This window comes from Hyperolius riggenbachi, chromosome 3 (assembly GCF_040937935.1).
Source record: "Hyperolius riggenbachi isolate aHypRig1 chromosome 3, aHypRig1.pri, whole genome shotgun sequence".
Lineage (NCBI taxonomy): Eukaryota > Metazoa > Chordata > Amphibia > Anura > Hyperoliidae > Hyperolius > Hyperolius riggenbachi.
In genome coordinates this window covers 141,805,925-141,825,391 of record NC_090648.1, presented here as the reverse complement: position 1 = coordinate 141,825,391, position 19,467 = coordinate 141,805,925, and the positions used below count along the sequence as shown (strand labels likewise).

Genomic DNA, 19,467 nt, shown 5'->3' with positions numbered 1-19,467 from the left:
TCTCTGGTCACGTGTTACAGGTGACAGGATCGGACACTACTTGTAGCATCCAGGACGAAACTAGATGACAGGATCGAGCGTAGCGCTTGTGCAAATGACGGGAAACAATGGTAACAGTGTTGAAAAAGCGCTGTCCATTGAGTTGACCACATGTTTAACCCAGTGTGAACTGGGCCTTGTGCTACACTAACAGCAAGATAACGGAATTTAAATGACAAATATTAATATTTACATTAGTTTATTAGAGCATGCTTTACAATAGCTACAAGAATCAAGATGGCCTTTTGTCCACGAAGCCTCTGCCTATGGGACTGTGATAAACATTATTGTACAAAAAAAACTGTGTTACAGACAACCATAAAAGACCTATACTGAAATCCTAAAAAAAAAAATCTAGTAATTTGAAACAAAAAACAAAGACAACTGTAGGATAACCACCAACTTTTGAACTATAAGTACAGTAAAACTTTTTATTGATAAACATTTGCTTTAAAACTTGAATTTTAGTTGTAAAAGCCTCATTTGACACTAAAAGGTAACATGTGGGCTCTGAGCTTAATAAGCTATCAGATGGTTTATGAGATCAGTGGCTGGATTTTTGGTTATAACAGCAGTGCCATATGCTGCGCTCACAGTGCATAGATGTTCTAGTGATAATTGTCTGGAGTCTTATGTACTGCCTGGAGTTTATTGACTTCAGTGGGTGTTAAATCTTCTCAATGCTGTAAGCTGCAGCCTCAATAGAGGTTCCGGATAATGACTGGGGAAAATATCACCACGCTGTAATAACACAATACAGCAAAGGTAAAGTATCTCTTCTTTTCAACTCTTTTCTCTGTTATTCTCCCTCAATAACTAAAATAATATTTTTTGGGCATTCTGCAAAGCGGGACTACAGTCGCAACATATGCTTCACCTAAAACGAATGCTCTGGGCTCTCTGTATAAAAAATACAGCATTGCAAAAGTAAACAGCCATTCTTTAATTTTCCATGGGCTGTGGTCATGTGATCATGCCAACAGGAAGCTGCTGATTCTTATGCATGCTGGGAGAGAACTCCACCCATCAACATATAATGGAATGAGTGAAGGTTACATGATATTCGTACTTACCATACCTTATCACAGACCTCCATGGTATCTTCATTGAAAAGACCAATACATGATGCCAACGGTATCAGGCAAATTGGGCACATGCGGCTTCTGGAAAAATGGGGCGCCAACATTTACTTCAATTGAAAATATCGCCAAGCCAACGCGAGAAGACAGACTGGTAGGTATTGGTAGTGGAGTATTCTGTGTGAGAGTAGGGTTAGGTTTAGCTATAATAAAATATCGGTAACAAGTACTGATATTTTATTAATGAAAATTAATACTTTAAATAGTATAGTATCTGTAAATTTCCCAATAATCTACTGTTCCTGCGCCCAATTTTCCATGGCGCCCGAAATTCACATACGTGGTGCCAATACTATAGAAGCATTCCATGCATTTTCCCCATTATTTTGGCTGCTGCATCTGCTGAAGGATACCACGTGGTGCCTCAAGGTTAAGTATGTTTCTCACATCCGTTTACTCTTTCCCCTGTGGCAATGCTGGAGTCCTCCTTTAATATATTTGTGATATGACTATAATTGTGATATGATAAAATAACCACTGGAGAGTGACGTCTGATGTGCAAATTGCATCTTCCTGTTTTAATACTGGATTTATCTGCCAGCATATATATGTGTTTGTAGCTTCCTGTAGGCATAATCACATGACCACAGGTAGCACAGGAAGAAATGAAAATAAAGTTTTTCAGCTTCGAAACAAATGTTGCTGTTGTAATGCTATATATTGTTTACTACATGGCAGGGATATACATTTTAGTCATAGTATATGTGGTGATTATAGTTCCACTTTAAAGTGGAACTCCAGCTAAAACTTTTCCTTTGAATTGGGCATAGAAGGAAGGGTTAGAACGTGTGTTAGCTTTTTACTACTTTTTTAGTTTTAACTGGAAGGAATTTTTTCACTTCCTGTCTCTGACAAGGAATAAAGATGTCTCCAGCGGTGACACCCACAGCAGTAAACTATTTTTTGCAGCGTGAGACAGGGTTAGATCATGTGAAAAGTTTCATTGTTGTCTCTGTTCTTGTTCCTCCCAATAAGGTCACCAGGAACAGGTAGTTAAATTGCGTAAAAGGATGCAGACGGAAATAAAAGCCTGCAAAGGTTCTTACCCTTACCAATTCTATCCGTTCTTCATCGTCCAAAACATTTTTGGCTGGAGTTGCACTTTTTATTCACACTTGAGACTTTGAGATGCCAATACTAGCGGAGACTATGTCCCCCCTCTCTATGACTGGGTATATGGTGACACTATTCTGGTTCTGCAGGGTGCCCATCAGCCTTTTATGGGAAGGACTGTGCCAATGTCTGTCAGTGCCATAACGGAGCGGACTGTGACCACATCACTGGGCAGTGCACATGTAGGACAGGATTCACAGGCAAACACTGCGAGCAGAGTAAGTGACATGTCAGTCAGCGTCTAGTCCTTCCTGCATAGCCAGCGTAGCGCTTGCATTGAACAGTGTCCTGTTCTGTGTCCGTCTGTTTCCCCTCCCACCACGAAGCTCCTCATCAGGTCTGGCCCACACGGGAGACTGTACACCGCATGCTGTATTCCGCTCACTGTTGTAAAATGCCACACGCTATTCCCATATGATATTATTATGCAGAGGTATGGACAGAATAAAGGAAACTGGGTGAATATTTAATCAATTCATTTAGTTAAATTAAAGTACTGCGTGACTGCGGCAAATCAGTCCAGATAACGGGCGAATTAACGTCTAATGCATGCAAGTCTGCCCAGGGTATAAATTGGATTGGGAAACGTGATTGCATGAAATTGCAATAGACTTAATGAATGCTGCCATTGTAGTGGAGGGATAGCAGAGCGTCTTGTAGATATGGATGGAATGATCACTGGCAGTCTGTGCCCAGCACATGCTGCAGGATGCTTGTCACATAAGCATGGTAGGTTTATTACTCTCTGTGAGTACATTGGTGGCACCTCTGCTGCTGTAGCCTGTAGAATGCTTAAAGTGGACCTGAACTCTTGCACAGGACAGAAGAAAAACATAGAGAAATGCACCCTGTATGTATTTAGAGAGTTTATCCTTAATTCCCCCTTATCTGTGTCTAATCACAAATTGTAATTGTATCCCTCCCCTTTGTGCCTGACTGTCATGGCAGATAAGCTCATTTGAAAGCACATGATGTCTGCTTCCATGAAAGCAGGAAGTAGAAACAGTGCTGCTTTATCGCAGGATTTGTATCAGCTGTAACAAAGAAATGTTTTTCTTTAAAGGTGATTATGCTGTTGCGTATCTTTTAGAGCAGAGAGGAAGTTCTGAGTTCAGGTCCACTTTAACAGCAATCCCCATTCTTACAATGCAGCAAAGCAACAAAAGACTTTTGATCTAGATCTGCACATGTGTGATGTCTGTCCTTCATCCAATCTCTCCCTCAGCTGTGTGACTCTTTCTCTCAACAGAGTGTCCTCCAGGGACCTTTGGCTACGGCTGTCGGCAGCTGTGCGAATGTTCCAACAATGCCACATGTGACCATGTTACAGGGACCTGCTACTGTAACCCTGGCTTCAAGGGCATCCGCTGTGACCAGGGTGAGAGGCGCTACATGGTGTGGTAGTAAACCCATCTCTGGATTATGCTAACTATGAAGCGGTATTGGTATGCAGCCTACGGTGCTTGCTAAAGAATGAATTCTTATTATCTCTGTGTTGCTTTTTATGTAGCTGCTCTGATGATGGAAGAACTGAATCCTTACACTAAGATCAGCCCAGCTCATGGCTCGGAAAGACACTCAGCGGGTGCCATTATTGGTGTCATTGTCCTGCTGCTAATCATCATGACATTGCTAGGACTCTTCCTGTGGTACCGGCAGAGGCAAAAAGACAAGGATCATGACATGCCTAATGTGTCATATACGCCAGCGATGCGCATGACCAGTACGGACTACTCACACTCAGGTGGGTTGGGCAAGTATATCTCCTCACTCAAAACCACTTCATGCATTTGTATCAAGGTGCATGCTGAATTGCCATATATAATTATTATTGGTATACCTACCAGCAGCATGTATAACCAAATCAGTACACAAAATGCCCTAATTTTCTATATAGGAACAGGTATGTTCTGAGTTCATGCAAATTGTATGTTAATTTTATACAAATCCATGCACCCTGTAAAGGGATTAATCAAATGGAGCTGAGACCTCCAACAACCAATACAGGAAGTAGTCAGAATCAGACCAAAGAACCCCAAGATAGAGGAACAGGATCATTGGCACAAGCAGAAATCCTGGGGCCTCATAGTAGAATGTTTATTGGGCCACCAGACGAAGATACTCTTGAGCAATGATCCCTATCCCATACATATAAGTAGACATGACAGCAAACGCTCACATGTAATGTGTGGTGTGCACAGCACTTGGTCACAGATGTGAAAACACAGCCAGAGAACCTGAAGCGAGAAGTATATGGAGGCTGTCATATTTATTCCCTTTTAAACAATTGTCAGATCTGATAACATCAGAAACATCTGATCTACTGCATGCTTGTTCGGGGTCTATGGCTAAAAGTAAAAGGCAGAGGATCAGCAGGATAGCCAGGCAACTGGTATTGTTTAAAAGGAAATAAATATGGCAGCCTCCATATACCTCGTGCCTCAGGTTCCCTTTAAAGGCTAGTTTTGGTGTTCAAATTCGGCATAACGAATTTGGAATACCCGAGTACTGCCAAACACCACACAGTACCATTTCAGTACCAAAAAAGTGGACAGGGTCAGGAGGAGTTCACTACACACTTTTCACGGCACATTTCCTCCTATGGGCTTTGGAAGGAGGAAGCATTGAAGTCCCGTGAAATGCACCATGAAGTGCAAGTAGTGAACTCTTCCTAACTCTATGCTCTTGAATTGATACTGAGGTGTGGTGTTCAGCATTATTCAGGTGTTCCAAAACCAGAAATATTTAGGACTACCTGTCCCCCCCTACCCTTCCCTTTTCTCTAGAGCCTTATAGCAGTGACTATAACTACACCCCTGAACAGGACTTTGAAATGGTGACAGTACAACTCCATGAAAAACATGTTTTATTATTTTTAGACAGATTACGTAAAGGTTATAATTTATGTTTGGGATTATTATTTTTTTTGTCCAAATCCCCAGCTGAAAAATGTCCCCCTGTTGCAGTCACCTAAACAAAGGTGCTTTTGCTGCTGCATCTGAAAAATGACCCTTTGTTACAATGTAAGGGTTACCCAATCTCTGGGACAAAAAGTGCAGCACAAGCTTTTCTCCAGAGATGTATAAATAAATAAAATCACAGCAAAGAAGAAACTTACAAATCTATCAACCTGATCTCGTGCTTATCCAAAACTTGTGCCAAACACGAGCATCTCTAATGTCTGCCTCCTTCTATTCCAGTCCACTGGGACTGATAGACTAAGGGCAGAGAACACTGGAAGTATTAAGATGCCCATACATCAGGCGATTTTGCAGGACGATCAACCTTACAAATCGATCATTTTATCAAATCAGAGGAAAATCGGTGCTGCAACATATCCACCTGATAGACGTTTTAGTCGATTTCAGGCTTAAACAGGTGAAAAGGATTGGTTGGACATGCTGTAAAATCTCAGTCACAAGTGCTCGATTGGGTGCGCGGTGTTGACTGCGTTTAATATCGTGACAACCAACGGATCTCCCGACCGGTGTCCCCCTAAGTGTAAAATGTCCCCCCGTGCCTGTGTGCAGTGTTTTTAAAATCTCACCTTTTCCACCCTCACCGCTATGCCTGCCATCACCGTAAACGCATGTGTGACGTCATAACACGCGCCTGGTGCCAGATAGTGCTCACAGTGGCAGCAAAGGAGGTCATGAATTGTGCTGGTGGAGAACTGAGATTTTACTGACCATGGGCACCTGGGGGACACTATGAGACTTGGGGGGCTACTTTGAGACTTGGGAAGGTGGCCCGGAAGGCAGCAAAGGCTGAGTCCTTGCTTTGAGTGCTGCAGATGACTGCAGTAACACAGACTCAAATTTACTAAACTATTGTAAACCCCACTGCCTTCTGGCAAGGATTGAAAACCTTTGCCACTTTATGAAAGGAATTTTTTAAAAATCCAGTCTAGGTTTGCAGGATCACTTACATTCTTTAGTCATCTCCAACCCTAGTACATCAGCTGAGCTCCACTGAGTGTTGTTGCCCCCTGAAAATGCAGTGGCTCTAATCCACTGAACATGTATGCGCCATGTGGCAGCTCTCACAGGAAAGAGTTAAAGCATCCACCGGAAGGTCCCATGCTTACGAGCTGTAACATGCTAATGCTATTATAGTTGACAAGGGATTAGTATAATGTTTTCCATGTCATTTTGTTCATTGTGATAGTCCTTCTGAGCACGGTAATATCTGGCTCTGTTATACACTTTCACGTTTCATAATAAGAAGTATGCTAACAAGGGACATTGTATTAGTGGGGACTGACACTGAAATGTATTTACTGAGTTCACAGCTATAGAATAAGAATTCAATTAGAACATTATAGAACATTGTTGCTACCTGCCTGCTGGGCTGTGTGCTTTAAAATGATAATTCTAGCTATATTTGTCTCTCACAAAAAAATATCATTACTGGTTTATGAATGCTCTAATCACCCAAGTCATGGAACAAGCAGTCAAACAGTTTCAAATGTAGGGCTAGTTTTTAGAGTAGTCCTGAAGATGTTTCACCACTAGCCCAAGCGTCTTCTCCAAGACAAATGAAGTCCTCAGCATATAAATTGTATAGGTAACTCATACCAAACAAGGCCTTCATGGGTAAAATCAGCAGAGGAGTCCAAACGACCCCTGTTGGCATACTCACTGGTGAAGGATCTGTTGAACTAAACCATCAGGAACAGCAAGGAAGGGATCCGCAAACTTTGCATGAGTTCGTAAAAGACGGTTATCTTTATTGCAAATATCCCCACATAAGACATAGACATCCACAGCATAACCTTTGTTAGGGTGGACGGAATTTTCTTTCCCCCCCCTTTTTGCTCCACCTTTTTCTCAGGTTCTTTGAAACTATGGCTAAGGACACACCTTGTGCCTGGTACGCTTCAGTTTGATCCTGTGGATGTCTATGTCTTATGTATGGATTTTTGCAATAAAGATAACCGTTTTTTATGAACTCATCAGAAGTTTGCGGATCCCCATTTTGCCTTCATAGGTAAATGGCCAAGCATGGGAGGACCATCCCTGCAGATCAGGACTCTTCTCTTCCAAAGAAAAAGGGTGCTTGCTAGAAGCTAGAGATGGCACTAACTGCAAATTTCATGATACCTGTATGCAACTTGGAACGGAGTCAATCAAATGTTCTAATGTACTTCCTGTCAATTTTGATTGGCCCAATTCCAAGCTGCCTGTAATATGCATTATGCAAGTTGGAATTATTAGCAGGGGCGCCTCTAAGCATAGGCAGTACAGGCCATTGCCTGGAGTGCCATTGGTCCTGGGGGGCGCCATGTTGCTGGATTAAGCCCCACCTCCAAATTAAGCCCCACCCTGGTATAAGCCCTGCCCCGCGAGTGTTCTATTACTTGCTTCTGCTTCATCTATTTAGCGCAAGTTGCAGGCAGCTGCCACCTCTGTGCTTCTTTCTTCTTTGTGTCTCCTTCTGTCCCGTTTGTGCCTCCTGTCTCCTTGTGCCTCCATCAGTCCCTTGTGCCATGTCTGACCCCGTCTGTCCTTCTGTCTCCCTTTGTGCCTCCTTCTGTCCCTATGTGCCTCCTTATGTCCCCTTTGCCTTTATTTGTCCCCCGGTGCTACCTCTGCCCCCGTTTCCTCCTTCACTCCCACTCTGCCTCCTCCTGTCCTCCTGTGCCTCCCTTTGTCTCTTCAGTCCCCATATGCCACTTCTGTCCCCTGCGCCTTCCTCTGTCCCCGCTTCTGTCCCCCTCTGGCTTCTTCTGTCTCCCTGTGCCTCCTTACATCCCCTCTGCCATCTTCTGTCCCCCTTTTGTGTCTCCTTCTGTCCCCCTTTGTGCCTCCTATTGTCTCCCTGTGCTTCCTTCTGCCCCCATTTGTGCTTTTGTCTGTCCCCCATTGTGCTTCCTTCGGTCCCCTGTGTGCCATCTTCAATCCCCCTGTGTCTCCTCCTTTCCTCCTGTGCCTCCTTTTGTCCCCCTTTGTGTCTCAATCTGTCCTCATTGTGCCGCCTCCTTCCCTACTTTGTGTCTCCTTCTCCCCCAGTTTGTGCCTCCTCCTGTCCTCCTGTGTGCCTCCTGTCCTCTTTTGTGCCTCCTTCTGGCCCTCATGCCTTCTTCTGTCCTACTGTACCTCTTTCTGCCCCTCTGTGTACCTCCTTCTGTCCTCCTGTGCCTTCTCTGTCCTTTGTACCTTATTCTGCCCCCTGTTGTGCCTCCTTTTGTCCCACAATGTGCCTCATTCTGTCCCCCTGTGTGCCTCATTCTGTCCTCCTTTATGACTTCTTCTGACCCTCGTGCCTCCTTCTGTCCCCCTGTACCTCCATATGCCCCCCCGTCTTCCTTACATGTATTTTCTTACTTACATGTATTTTCTGGTGAAATGCTGCCGCAATAAGTAATTTCTGGTGAAACGCTGCCGCATTACAATTATTTTCTGGTGAAACATTGCCGCATTATGGTTATTTCCTGGTGAAACGCTGCCGATTTAAGATTATTTTCATGGTGTGGGGGGGTGCCATGGGGTCAGGGGGCGCCACAGGTTTTCTTGCCTGGAGTGACAAAATGGCTAGAGGCGCCCCTGATTATTAGTATCTCATGGACCAGCGAGGTGAATGTTTTGGAGAGAGAGGAGAACTGTCTTGCAGTAGGTGTGGAGGAGGCCATCAATGTCTAACTGGAACAGCCATCCCTAAACAAGACTGTGGGCCTGTCTCTCCACCTCATCAGCATGCACAGCCCTTACCCCAGTGCTCCATGAATATAATTTTTGACGTTATCTTCACTTTATTTAATATGAGTGAGACTCTTGGATCTGTGGAGAACAATGATTCCAGGATATTTTTTTACACAAATCTTTCGTTTGATGGAAGTGGCAGATTTTATTTTAAATTCTCTATCTCCCATTAGCTTCATGATAAAAAAAAATAAAATCTTTTTTACAGCTTGATTCAGTTGTAGAAGAGAGAAGTGATCTTGAATTACTTCAGTATACAGTTTCTTGTTTTTCATGAGGGCTAGTTTAAACTTCAGCTTTGTACATTAGCTGCCTTAGTGAGAGAAACACAAAAACAAAATTAAAGCGGAATATAACCCTGCATTTCAACTTTGCTCTAAAACATTATTTACAGCATATTATATGCAAAAAGCATTTTTTTTTTACTAGACCAGCATTGGAAGGGTTAAACACAGAGGTTTTAAGTTCCGTGCAGACGTTCAGATAGTTACATTCTATTTAGTTATATGTATATATTTAGAAATGTTACACACTCTTTGGCTGTCCTCCAACTCCTTCTCAGTGAGAGAGATGAGTCACAATAAACACTTAGATACATTTATGTAAACAAAAAGTATCTAACTCAAGTTCGGATGCGTCTGCAGAAATCTCCAGGGACTTTAAAGCCCTGTGTAACCCTTCCAATGCTGGTCTAGTAAAAAAAAATGCTGGTTGCATATAATATACTGTAAATAATGTTTTAGAGCAAAGTTGAAATGCAGGGTTATATTCCGCTTTAAAAGACCACTGTCTCGAATAAATACATGAAAACACATACAAATTATTATTATTTTTATTATTATTATTATTTAGTATTTATATAGCGCCGACATATTACGCAGCGCTGTACAGTGTATATATATATATTGTCTTGTCACTAACTGTCCCTCAAAGGAGCTCACAATCTAATCCCTACCATTGCCATATATCTATATTATGTAGTGTAAGTACTTTTTTAGTCTAGGGCCAATTTTAGTGGGAGCCAATTAACTTATCCGTATGTTTTTGGAATGTGGGAGGAAACCGGAGTGCCCGGAGGAAACCCACGCAGACACGGAGAGAACATACAAACTCTTTGCAGATAGTACCCTGGCTGGGATTCGAACCAGGGACCCAGCGCTGCAAGGCGAGAGAGCTAACCACTACGCCATCTAGAGTAAAATGAGATATACATTGCTTTTTTCCTTTGTTGCTGTCACTTACAGTAGTTAGTAGAAATCGGATGGAACTGACAGGTTTTGGTATAGGCCATCTCTTTATGGGGGATTCTCAGTATGTAATTTATTCTTTACAAAAAACTCCCTGGAAAATATCTATATAAAGATGGAGGCCATCCCCTACCTGTTTGCACACTATTCTGGCAGCTGGACTAAGCAACTGCCATTCACTAAGTGCTTGCGAAAATAAATAAAACCCAGAGAATCACCCATGAGGAGATGGGTTAGTCCAAAACCTGACAGTTCTGTCAGATTTCTACTACCTATTGTAAGTGACAGAAACATAGGATAAAAGTAGTTTATTGAACAATTTACTTTGGAGAAATGTACTTTTTATGTGTTTTTCATGTATTTGACATTTTACAATCTTTTGTGATAATCATGCTTTAGTAGCATAAATGTTTGATCATTTCCTGATCCAGCTCATTTGTTTTTCATCTCAGCAAGGAAGCTTTGTCATGACCACTGTTTACAATTCAATCCAAAAAAGTAATACTTAAACGGAAAATAAAAATGAGACTTAGTATGTTCTATGTAACTTAATAAAATACATACAATTAATCCTCTCATAAGCTTAGAAATAACTAAGTTTCTTTGTCATCAGTCACTTCCCATTTCCATTCTGGTTAAGCTCAGTTGAAACAAATGAAGGCATTTAGAGGACACCCAAAGCAAAAATAAACTAATGAAACAAATGATTGCATCTATCCTCCTCCTAAAAATGACTTTTTAAGATATTCCACCATTTTATTCTATGTTTAAATCTATTTTGTAAGTTTTGCGCAATGACACCTTCATTGAAGTATGCCAGAGCTAAATTCTTTGAAGTATTGACCCCTTTTATCTATCTTTGAACTATTGACCCCTTTTATTTAGTTGGAATTTCTTATCAGTGAGGGTCACACTGTAGTCACTTCCTGTCTGAGTCACTTACATACCTTACATACCTGATTTAACTCTTTCAGGCAGAGAAAGAAAAAAAGGAACACAGCATGGTTATTTGTGTGCTCGGCACTATACATACCCATGTCTCTCTCATTATGTCACACGTCACTTCTAGTATCCTTTAACTAAATAGTGGTAAAACTGGTGTGTGCAGGTAGCGCATAGCAATTTTACCAGAACTAACACCAGTTGCATAACACCTAGATAACAGAGCAGAACATTGCTTGTGTAAGGCGTGCTATGCAAGTAGTGTCATGCTTATTACCCTAGTCATGTGCACACTACTTAGGTAATAGATTTTGTGCTAATTGCTAAATGTAACTGGCGCAAGCTACCTATGCACACCAATTTTACAGCAATGCAAAGTCATTTATTTAAAGGAAAGGGGATTCGTTTAAAAAAAAAAAAAAAAAAGCAGCTACTTACCTAAGGTGAGGGAAGGCTCTGGGTCTTAATGATCCTTCCCTCTCCTCTCCCAGTGCTCTCAGTCAGGCGGCAGCTCCTCCGTTCAATTCCCCCACCGCGGGGGACTTCAGAAGTGTTCAGTAGCTGAGTGCTCCCAAACACCCGTTTAGAGCAACCTGTGGCTCTATACTGCGCACACGCGAGTGCATGCGAGAGAGGGCACTCGCGCGTGCGCAGTGTGGAGCACTTGGGCTCCCGAAGACATTCTAAAGTCACCTTCGCCTGGCAGAAGGAGCAGTATTTGACCAATTTAGTCAAATACTGCTCCCGGGGACAGTGCAGCACTGAGAGCACCGGGAGAGGAGAGGGAATGCTCTATAATACACAGAGCCTTCCCTCTCCTTAGGTAAGTATCTGGTTTCTTTTTTTAAAGAGAACCCGAGGTGTGTTTAAAGAATGTTATCTGCATACAGAGGCTGAATCTGCCTATACAGCCCAGCCTCTGTTGCTATCCCAAACCCCACTAAGGTCCCCCTGCACTCTGCAATCCCTCATAAATCACAGCCGTGCTGTGAGGCTGTGCTTACATCTGTAGTGTCAGTCTCACCTGCTCCCCCGCCTCCTGCATAGCTCCGGTCCCTGGCCCCGTCCCTTCCCTCCAATCAGCAGGGAGGGAAGGGATGCAGGCGGGGACTGGAGTTCTGCAGGAGGTGGGGAGAGCAGCAGACTGACACTATAGAGATAAACACAGCCAGCTCTGACAAGCTGTTTGTCAGCAGCATGGCTGTGATTTATGAGGGATTGCAGAGTGCAGGGGGACCTTAGGGGGGTTTGGGATAGCAACAGAGGCTGGGCTGTATAGGCAGATCCAGCCTCTGTATGCAGATAATATTCTTCAAACCCACCTCGGGTTCTCTTTAAGAAGCGGTTCCCATTAGCTTTAATATTGCTGTGATGTTAAAGGACATCTGAAGTGAGAGGAATATGGAGGCTGCTATATTTATTCCTTTTTAACAATGCAAATTGCCTGGCAGTCCTGCTGATCCTCATACTCTTAAGCCGGGTACACATGGTACAATTTTCCATCAGATGGACGGACCGATCAGATAATTTCCAACCGGTCCGATCAGATTCTGATCTATAACGCGATCGATTTTGGGTTGTTATCAACGGAAAACTGATTGCATTATCGATCGGGAAGATTTTGGACGTCTACACATGATGCAATTTCTTATCAGATTAGCGGTCAAGCTGATGGAAAATTGTACCGTGTGTACCAGGCTTTATACTTTTAGCCGTAAACCCTGAACAAGCAAGTCTGATGTTTCGGACTAAAGTTTGACTGGATTTACCCCATGCTTGTTTCAGGGGATTCAGACACTACTGATGCATGATTGTTGCCAGACAACTGGTACTGTTTTCTAAGGAATAAATATGGCAGCTTCCATATTACTCTCACTTCAAGTGTCCTTTAAAGTGGATCCGAGATGAAAAACTAACTATAACAAGTAACTTGTCTATTTATCTTATCTAAAGTTTAGATAGTTTACACAGCAAATCTGCTTTAATAGAATATGATTATTTCTTCCTGTGATACAATGACAGCAGCCATGTTGTTTGTAAACATTACACAGAGGCAGGCTTATCTGCATCTTGAGCAAAAAAACCTAACCCCTCCTCCTCCCTCCTCCCCTCTGCCTCTGAAATCTCTGGCTAGTAATACCTCCCCCTCCTCCTGCACAGACTGAGCTCCCATGAGCCCTTGCTACTGTCTGAAAGTGCCTTGGCTCTCTAAAAAAAAAAAAAAAAAAAAACTGTGGGCGGGGCTTGTTTAGTTTATAGGGAATTACAGTAAGGACCGGGGCTGTTCTTTGAGATCTGCGCTGCGTGGGCTCTCCAGCCCGCAACGCAGATCGAGAGCAAGGCAGGGCGATCAGACTTCCCCCCTCTTTTCCCCACTAGGGGATGACCTGCTGGGGGGGTCTGATCGCCACCGCTCCGTGTGGCCGAGCGGGGGGGGCTCTTCAAAGCCCCCCTCCGCAGCGTTTTCCGCGATCCCTCCTTCCCCTTACCTCCCTCTCCCTCATTAGGCTGCGCAGGACGGATATCCGTAATGTAGGATAGGCTTCAGCCTATCAAATGACGGCGATCCCCGGCCAATCAGAGGCCGGGGATCGCCGATCTGCCTTACGGCGCTGCTGCGCAGCAGCGCCGTATTGATGTAAACAGCGGGGATTTCTTCCCCACGTGTTTACATTAGGCGTGCGAGCCGCGATCGGCTTAGAAGCCAGGAAACTTCTTGGGAGGAGCGGAGGTTTCGGGAGGGACAATATCATGAGATTAGTGATGAGATGTATGGTGGGCACAACTCATGGAGGGCTTTGTATGTTAGAGTCAGGAGTTTGAACTGGATCCTCTATAGGTAACCAGTGGAGAGAACGGCATAGTGGGGCTGCATCGGAAAAGCGTGTGGAGAGGTGAATGAGGCGGGCCGCTGAATTTAGAAGGGATTGGAGAGGTGAAATCTCTGGCTAGTAATACCTCCCCCTTCTCCTGCACAGACTGAGCTCCCATGAGCCCTTGCTACTGTCTGAAAGTGCCTTGGCTCTCTAAAAAAAAAACTGTGGGCGGGGCTTGTTTAGTTTATAGGGAATTACAGTAAGGACCGGGGCTGTTCTTTGAGATCTGCGCTGCATGGGCTCTCCAACCCGCAACGCAGATCGAGAGCAAGGCAGGGCGATCAGACTTCCCCCTCTTTTCCCCACTAGGGGGATGACCTGCTGGGGGGGTCTGATCGCCGCCGCTCCGTGTGGCCGAGCGGGGGGGGGGGGGCTCTTCAAAGCCCCCCTCCGCAGCGTTTTCTGCGCTCCCTCCTTCCCCTTACCTCCCTCTCCCTCATTAGGCTGCGCAGGACGGATATCCGTAATGTAGGATAGGCTTCAGCCTATCAAATGACGGCGATCCCGGCCAATCAGAGGCTGGGGATCGACGATCTGCCTTACGGCGCTGCTGCGCAGCAGCGCCGTATTGATGTAAACAGCGGGGATTTCTTCCCCACGTGTTTACATTAGGCGTGCGAGCCGCGATCGGCGGCTCGCACACTGTTCACGGAGACAGTCTCCGTGAACTGACATGGAAAGGCCGCTCGAACGAGCAGCCGTTTCCATGTAATAACCACTTAAACCCGCCGCCGCCTATCGGCGTTAGCTGGTCCTTAAGTGGTAAGCAAAAAAGCATTTGGCTTGAGGAATGCCCTATAAACAATAGGAAAGGAACACAATTATGCAATGAGCAAAAGTTCATCTCGGATCCACTTTAAATGGACTTTGTGAAGTGTGTAAAAATGACTTCAGAATGACCTCATTAATGGCTGAGCTCATCCTACACCTCCTGTTGAGCAGGGTGAGCCTGGAGCTCATCTTCATCTGGTTATCATTGTAATAACTGTCTACTAAAGCTTGACTCATATGGCTGCTGGGGACTTTTATTGTGTATTTTGAGCTCATCTATCTTTTACAGTGATTGTAAGTTTATCATTCTTTTCATCCTGACATTTTATTTCATTCTGCTTACATTTCATGTGTGTTCCTGTACTGTGCAAATATAACGCACCCAAACCAGGAAGTCAGCTTTCTTAATATAGAAACAGATAATGAAAGAATGTGAATGAAAAAAAAAACAGTAAAGAAAAGTTGGATATCAATATATAGCATAATATATTTGTTCTGAATTCTTAAATAGAGCTGTAAGGTTGCACTCACACCAGGGGCTTGATTCACGTAACCATGATAACTCATATCACGGCCGTGTTTTTGCATGCGTTTCCGGCGTGCAATCGCAAATACGCGTGAAACCGCTAGCGTGGCCGTGCTATGAGTTATCACGGTTTAGTGAATCAAGCCCCATGTAGGTTGCATAACGCGTGTGAACTGCAATAAACACTGTGCGCGTTATAACATACATGTTGATTCAAAGCCTGCATGCAGTTACAACACAGTACTGTGAACAGGCCCATAGGAGTGTATGGGCAGTGAGGTGGCATGCAGAATTATTCTGGAACACAATTACTGCACTCAGAGTTGGATGGGCTCTAGGCAAGGTAATAGATGTAAGCTTCAGTAGAGAGAGGTCAAAGAAGGTTGCCAACCACTGGCGGGGCCGCCTTCAGGGCATCACAACTGGGACTGCAGTATGGGGCCCGGGGAACAATGCCATGCACATGGGCCCCAGCTGTAAGTCTGTCACAAAATGAACTGACTGTTGGTGAACGTGGTTGTGTTCGCCTCGGCCGGGTCATTTTGCATTTCAAGTTTTTGTGATTTTGCCATGATTGTGCTTTGCCATTCTCATTTCAGTAAATGTGAATCGCTTTGCAGTTGCTGAGAAAATGCTGCATGTAGCACGTTTGCGATCTTCGCAAATTGCAAGTGCTGCTCACGCACTGCAGTGAGAGTAATCCCATAGGATTACATGTGTCACAGCTCATCGCCAGCAACCGCCTTAAATATAGGGGCATTCACCTTAAATATAAGGGGTGAGGGGGGCCCAGCAGGTTTTCCCAGTATGGAGCCCAGAAATTTTCAATGGCAGCCCTCCCCACTGGGGCCCAAGTACCTACTTAGGTTGCCTAGTGGATGGTCCTGCTCTGCATGCACTGTAAGTGCACCCTAAGGCTGGATCCACACTGTAAGCGCTTTTGTGAGCGATTGCGTTTGATTAGCGCTTGCTGAGCGCTTTTTAAAAAAATCGCTCCCATTCACTTTCATAAAAATCATTGTAAAAATTGCATAAAAATTGCCGCAATCGCATACGCAAAAAATGTACGCGATCGTGGCGATTTTTACGGGATTTTTACCATGATTTTATTGAAAGTGAATGGGATCGATTTTTTTTTTTTTAAAAAGCGCTCAGCAAGCGCTAATCAAATGCAAGCGCTCACAAAAGCCCTTATAGTTTGGATCCAGTCTAAGTGATCACTGTATAAATGTTTCCTTGTCCATCCTTCTGTATTCTGATTTATATTCATACAGTGTTTAGTAGGAGGAGATGTTTGATGCCTGTCTTTAAGAAACCTATGTCATTAGGTAACATTGAATGTCTAGTGCCCCAATATTATTATTATTATTATTTTTTTTTATTTATATAGCGCCAACATATTCCGCAGCGCTTTACAAAGCACAATAAGACGACAAGGGGAACATATATATACTAACAAATTGTAAAACAGAGTTCCAAGCAGCACAAATATTGTGACAAAAACAGTAAACATTAGGAGGAGGACCCTGCCCTTGCGAGCTTACAATCTAGTGGGTAGTGGGGGACACATTAGGTAAGGGGTGAAAGATGGATGAGGCAGTGACCCTTTGCCTCTGATTACATTGTGTCAAATAAGTAAATAAAGGCTATAGAATGTTATAAGCTTGTCTGAAAAGGTGTGTTTTAAGAGTGTGTTTGAAGATGTCCAGGTTTGGAGCATGACGTACAGGCTGTGGAAGAGAGTTCCAAATAAGAGATGATGCTCGTGTAAAGTCTTGGATGCGAGCATGAGAGGAGGTGATCAGCTTAGAGGCCAGGAGAACTTCTTGGGAGGAGCGGAGGTTGCGGGAGGGACAATATCTTGAGATTAGTGAGGAGATGTATGGAGGGCACAACTCATGGAGGGCTTTGTATGTTAGAGTCAGGAGTTTGAACTGGATCCTCTGGGTAATAGGTAACCAGTGGAGAGAACGGCATAGTGGGGCTGCATCGGAAGAGCGTGTGGAGAGGTGAATGAGGCGGTCCGCTGAATTTAGAAGGGATTGGAGAGGTGCTAGCCTCTCCAAGCCAATATACAAACTATTAACTGGACATTTTCCGTGCATTGTAGAAGAAGCAGTGGTGTAGCTATAGGAGATGCAGAGGTGATGACGTCATCAGGGAATAACAGGCAAAGATAGTCTGCAGGCCTCAGGGGTGTAACTGTGTGACACGGGGAGTTCCGATAAGGTTAGAGGTCACTTGACAAAAACTTGACAGGCAGCCTATTGGGCCAATCAGAGTGAGGGGATAATGTCCCTTAAAGTGATTGGACCCACAGGGGCTCAGGGCAGGACGAGTGGAGCTCTCGTCATTGCCAATTAGCAGGCATAAGTTAGTAGCGCTGGTTATGCTACTTTGATAAGGCGTGTCAATTCTGATAAGGCGTGTTAACTCTGATAAGGCATGCTATTTGTCTTAGTGAATCAAGCCCCATGTGCTTTGAATAGTGATAGTCATGAACAAACTATTCCTTTTCATCTGCTTACACTCCTTTCACACGCTGGTTGTCCTTGGAAAGCTGGTTTTAGTGGTCTCTATCGTGTGATTATTGTACATACAGTGCTGGGTGCCCAGTAGAAGATTTGTATTAAGGGCCCATTGCTCTATAGCTGCGTTTCTGTGCAGAAGCCTTTTCTTCACTAATCCAAGTGGCTTTGCTTAATTCACAAGAAGAGAAGGCATAGGCAGAACAAGATGTCTATGGGGATATAGTTGCTAACTGCAGGCATCAGATCTAGTCTAGAGTGAACATTTCTCCACTCTCAATAAGCATAAATGAATTATCTTAGCAGCATGAGACTCAGCCAGTTCAATTGCTTGGCCAAAAGTGTGAAGAATTAATTAACAGCATTATATGTCAATGATAAGCGGTGTTAAATCCCCCACGGAACGCTCTTCAGGGAAGATTGTCCCAGTTTGACACAGATTCCTCTTGAGAACAAATGTTCTCTGGTTCTTCTCTGTCTAGCATTTGTACCTTCTTGGCAGAGTGTCTTGTCTTTGTAGGTGAAGTCCTGACTTGCAGATTCTGGCTTCCTGTGTCACTCATGTTTGTAGGCTACACTTTATGGTGCCTAAATAGCCTGATTCTTCCATGCCTATGAATATCCTAGTATTTTTAACTCATTTAAGACAAGGAAGCTACTTCGAATAGCGGTGACAAGAAAAAGTCCAGCAGGTGCCTGATGACATACATTTCTTTTAGCGCCTTTCATTAAAATTCTCCTTCAAGGTTGCCAGAGGACTTCTTTCAGCTTGCTTGAACAATCTTACCATGATAATTGAAGGCAGCATCTTCTGGAGTATTGTCAGCTTGCTAGAAGCCTTTTTTCTGTGTTGCTTGGAAGAGATGCAACATTCCAAGTCGGTCCTCTTCAAGCTCTGGAGTTTAAAGTGGAACTTCAGCGTAAACAAACAAACTGTCATTAAGTTACATTAATTAAAATAGATAGGTATTATAATCTCTTACCCACCCCGTTTTAAAAGAACTGGTAAATGTTTATGATTAGATGGGGGCAGCCATCTTTTTCATGGGGGCAGGCATCTTTTTGGTTGAAAGTAGGTGACAGGAGCGTGAGACACAGTTCCAACTGTCCTGTGTCCTGATAACCCTTTCTAGCTGCTCGCGGTAGGCTTCAAATCTCAGATTAAAAAAAAATTGCGCCAACACAGCAGAAGGAGAACAACAGCATCAGAAATCCAATCATGCTTTGCACAGCATCAAGAAAAAATGCCCGGGCAGTTTTCTTCTGTGCAGCTAAAAATGAGGCTTGGGTAAGAAAAACAAAGTTCTGATGCCGTGAAACTGTTAAAGAAACACCAAGCCTTTTCAGTGCTGCTGAGTAGATTCTTAGTCTGGAGGTTCACTTTAAGATGTATAATCTCACAGTCTGGGCCGGTATTTATACATGTGTTATGCCTCTAGCAGCAGGAAAGTCAGTGAATATTATACCACCACAGGCATAATCTGGCCACATCACCCCATATATGCATCTGGATAGCATCATACACCTTTGCCCCTTGCTATTGGACACACACCACATTGGGCCAGAAGGTGTCCGAAGAGCTCCT

General features: G+C 43.8%; 1 protein-coding gene across 1 annotated transcript in view; it reads left to right on the top strand.

Moving 5' to 3' along the window:
• The window catches only part of MEGF11 (multiple EGF like domains 11), a 714,010-nt gene that overhangs the window by 643,295 nt on the left and 51,248 nt on the right, over nucleotides 1-19,467 (top strand). Inside the window, exons 18-20 of the mRNA XM_068273562.1 lie at nucleotides 2,381-2,509; nucleotides 3,541-3,669; nucleotides 3,802-4,035. Coding sequence (XP_068129663.1) covers nucleotides 2,381-2,509; nucleotides 3,541-3,669; nucleotides 3,802-4,035 — 492 coding nt within the window. The remainder of the gene's footprint in view (nucleotides 1-2,380; nucleotides 2,510-3,540; nucleotides 3,670-3,801; nucleotides 4,036-19,467) is intronic.